General features: G+C 36.1%; 1 protein-coding gene across 1 annotated transcript; it reads left to right on the top strand.

The window, feature by feature from the left end:
- Positions 1–727: 727 nt before the first annotated feature.
- Positions 728–2,716, top strand: LOC126727130 (cytochrome P450 77A1). The gene has a single exon (XM_050432641.1). The coding sequence runs from the start codon at positions 796–798 to the stop codon at positions 2,329–2,331; it is 1,536 nt and encodes a 511-aa protein (XP_050288598.1). The 5' UTR covers positions 728–795; the 3' UTR covers positions 2,332–2,716.
- Positions 2,717–3,282: the final 566 nt, after the last annotated feature.

Raw genomic sequence — 3,282 nt, 5'->3', positions numbered from 1 at the left:
ACTACAACCAACCCCACCTGTCCATAAATACCACCTAAGACTACCATTGAATTCCCAATTTATTTAACATTTTTCCATTATCTTCCTTGTAATAACATTATGTCAAGTGAGTTGTTAGAACATTCTCATTAAGAATGCTAAATGTTATAAATGTTAAATTTTAATAACAAATTTGTAAAAAGTACCAAAAAGTAAGCTATAACAAATATGCTAAACTTAAATAAATAAATAAAATAGCAACTGAGCTCCAATTTTAAAAAATATATTATTATTTTAATAATTGTGGTAAAAAAAGGTAGTTTGTGTAGTTGTTTTTTATTATTTTAATGAGTAGTTTATATTATTTTAAATGAAATGATAAAAAAAATAAAACCTTTAATATTTGATATATGGTAAAATAAATTATTAAAATTGATAAAATAATTTTTTAAAATAAATGCTAAATGCTAAAATTTTAAAAAACTTCGTCGGTAATGCTCTTAAAATCTTCACAGCTCACTAGCTGAATATAGCTCTATTAATACGTACAGCAGTGACCTGTACTGCACAGTAATTTCAGCATCAAACCCAAACACTACCATGTGCATCTGTACTTCAAAGAGTAAATTCATCTGATCAAAATATTCAATGCCATCACTTACCATTGACCAAACTCATTCACTACCCCAACTTTCTCCTTCTATATATCCCTTCCTTTACAACCTTTAACTTGGTCAAGTAACTTCCTTTCTTTTCTTCAAAAAAAAAAAAAAAAAAGTTAACTTCCTTTCTTTCTTCTCTCTCCTGTTGACAAAAATGGATTTCAAAGACCTTCTTGTCCTCTTCTTTGCTCTTATCTTCCTCCGCTTGTGGTGGCGCTACTGGTCCATCACCGGCGGCGGCCCCAAAAACCTTCCTCCTGGGCCACCGGGTTGGCCTATAATCGGAAATCTAGGCCAAATCATCCTCCAACGCCGTCCATTCATCTTTATAGTACGTGATTTGCGGGCAAAATATGGCCCAATCTTCACCATGCAAATGGGACAACGCACACTCGTGATTGTCACCAGTTCTGAGCTCATCCATGAAGCCCTAGTTCAACGAGGCCCCGAGTTCGCGAGCCGCCCAGCTGACTCGCCTATCCGGCTCATATTCAGTGTCGGAAAATGTGCTATCAACTCGGCCGTGTACGGTCCTCTGTGGCGAACACTAAGGCGTAACTTCGTGACCGAGTTGATAAACCCTAATCGAGTAAAACAGTGCAGTTGGATACGTAAATGGGCACTCGAAAACCACATCAAAAGGCTCCAAAAAGAGGCTTTTGAAAAGGGGTTTGTCGAGGTTATGAGTAACTGTAGGCTCACTATTTGTAGCGTCCTGATATGTCTTTGCTTCGGAGCAAAAATCTCTGAGGATGAGATTAAAAAGATTGAAAGTGTGTTGAAGGACGTGATGTTGATGACAACTCCAAAGCTTCCAGATTTCATGCCAGTGCTCACTCCTTTGTTTCGTAAGCAACTCAAAGAAGCTAAAGAGTTGAGAAAGAAACAGCTGGAGTGTTTGGTTCCATTGGTGAGAAGGAGAAAAGCTTTTGTAGAAAGCGGTGGAAAAAGTAACAGTAGCAACGTTGAAATGGCGAGTCCTATTGGTGCTGCTTATATAGACTCTCTTTTTGGGCTTGAAGTTCCTGGTAGAGGCAAGCTAGGTGAGGAAGAGCTTGTGACATTGTGTTCGGAAGTGATAAATGCTGGGACTGATACAAGTGCTACAACAGTGGAATGGGCTTTGCTTCACTTGGTGATGAACCAAGAGATTCAAGAAAAGTTGTACAAGGAAATAGTTGAACATGTAGGGAAAGAAGGGTTGGTGACTGAGAATGATGTGGAGAAAATGAGTTATCTTGGTGCTGTGGTCAAAGAAACATTTAGGAGGCACCCACCAAGTCATTTTGTGCTATCTCATGCGGCTACAAAGGAGACTAAGCTAGGTGGGTACAATATACCTGAGGATGCAAGTGTGGAGTTTTACACTGCTTGGGTTACTGAGGATCCGGGTATGTGGGAGGATCCGAATGAGTTTAAACCCGAGAGGTTTTTGGTGGGTGATGGGGTTGATGTGGATGTCACTGGGAATAGAGGGGTCAAGATGGTGCCATTTGGAGCTGGGAGGAGGATTTGTCCAGCAATGACTTTGGGTACTTTGCATGTGAATCTCTTGCTGGCTAGGATGGTTCATGCCTTTCAGTGGGTTCCGGTTCCCGGTGCCCCGCCCGACCCGACTGCGACTTTTGCTTTTACTGTTGTGATGCAGAACCCTCTCAAAGCTGTTATCTTGCCTAGGGTGAAAGGTTAAATCTTTTTTTTAATGCTTGCTATCATTCTTGATAAATTAATTCTTGTTAATTTGGGGAGGGTTTGGTTAATGGTATTAATTAGTGCATTAAAATAAGCTTTGTAGAACTATTTGCTATACGAGAAGAAAGTCCACACAAACCAAAAAAAAAAAAAAAAAAAAAGGGAACTAGACTAGTGGGCTTATTTGTATGAAACTATGAGGTACAAGATCATATGCCTTGTAGGAAGGTTTGTACTTTGTACCTGATTTACTACTATTAAGTCTATATTATACATCTTTCTCAAAAAAAAGAGTATATTATACATAGTGTTTCTCCAAAAAGAGAAAAGTGTAGGATACATCATGTGCCTTTGGTTAAGAATGAAAAATTAAATTTATTTCACTATTTACCTTATTTTTGCTATTATTTATGGGTCTTGTTGTATTTTTTGGTACTATTTATGGTCCTATTGTATTATTTTAACTAATTTTTATATTTATTTACAGTATTTTTAGCAATAATTTTTCAATTTTAGCAAAATAAACCGTAGTCAAACACACCCATAGTAAAAGTTTATTATTAGTTTATATATTTTTGAAAGTCTAAAATGCATGATATATTTTTTGTGAGGAAGTACTATATGCATATTCCTTTTTTTTTTAAATGTCCATGCCAACCACAGGTTGAATTGCCAATTGATTATACCCACTAACAAACGCTGCAGTTTTTTTTTTTTTTTTGGCTAAATAGTACTGCAGCTAGTGTTTACTAAAATCAATTCCACTTTGACAACAGTATAATAATGATGCAAAAGAATAACATTCAAATTAAAGAGACTCATTTACAGTAGTTAGTTATTACGGTATAATGAAATTGAAAATTTTCTTCAATCAAATTTGAGTTGAATATAGTAATTTAAACCAAGTTATATATTGATCTTAAAGAAATTAATTATGTCAAGACTATTG

Source organism: Quercus robur, chromosome 5 (assembly GCF_932294415.1).
Source record: "Quercus robur chromosome 5, dhQueRobu3.1, whole genome shotgun sequence".
NCBI classification, from domain to species: domain Eukaryota; kingdom Viridiplantae; phylum Streptophyta; class Magnoliopsida; order Fagales; family Fagaceae; genus Quercus; species Quercus robur.
The sequence above is the reverse complement of the archived record's forward strand: the minus strand, read 5'-3'. Positions and strand labels throughout refer to the sequence as shown.

Coding starts and splice junctions, on each gene's coding strand:
- LOC126727130 (XM_050432641.1), top strand. CDS start 796: ATGGATTTCAAAGACCTTCTTGTCCTCTTCTTTGCTCTTATCTTCCTC.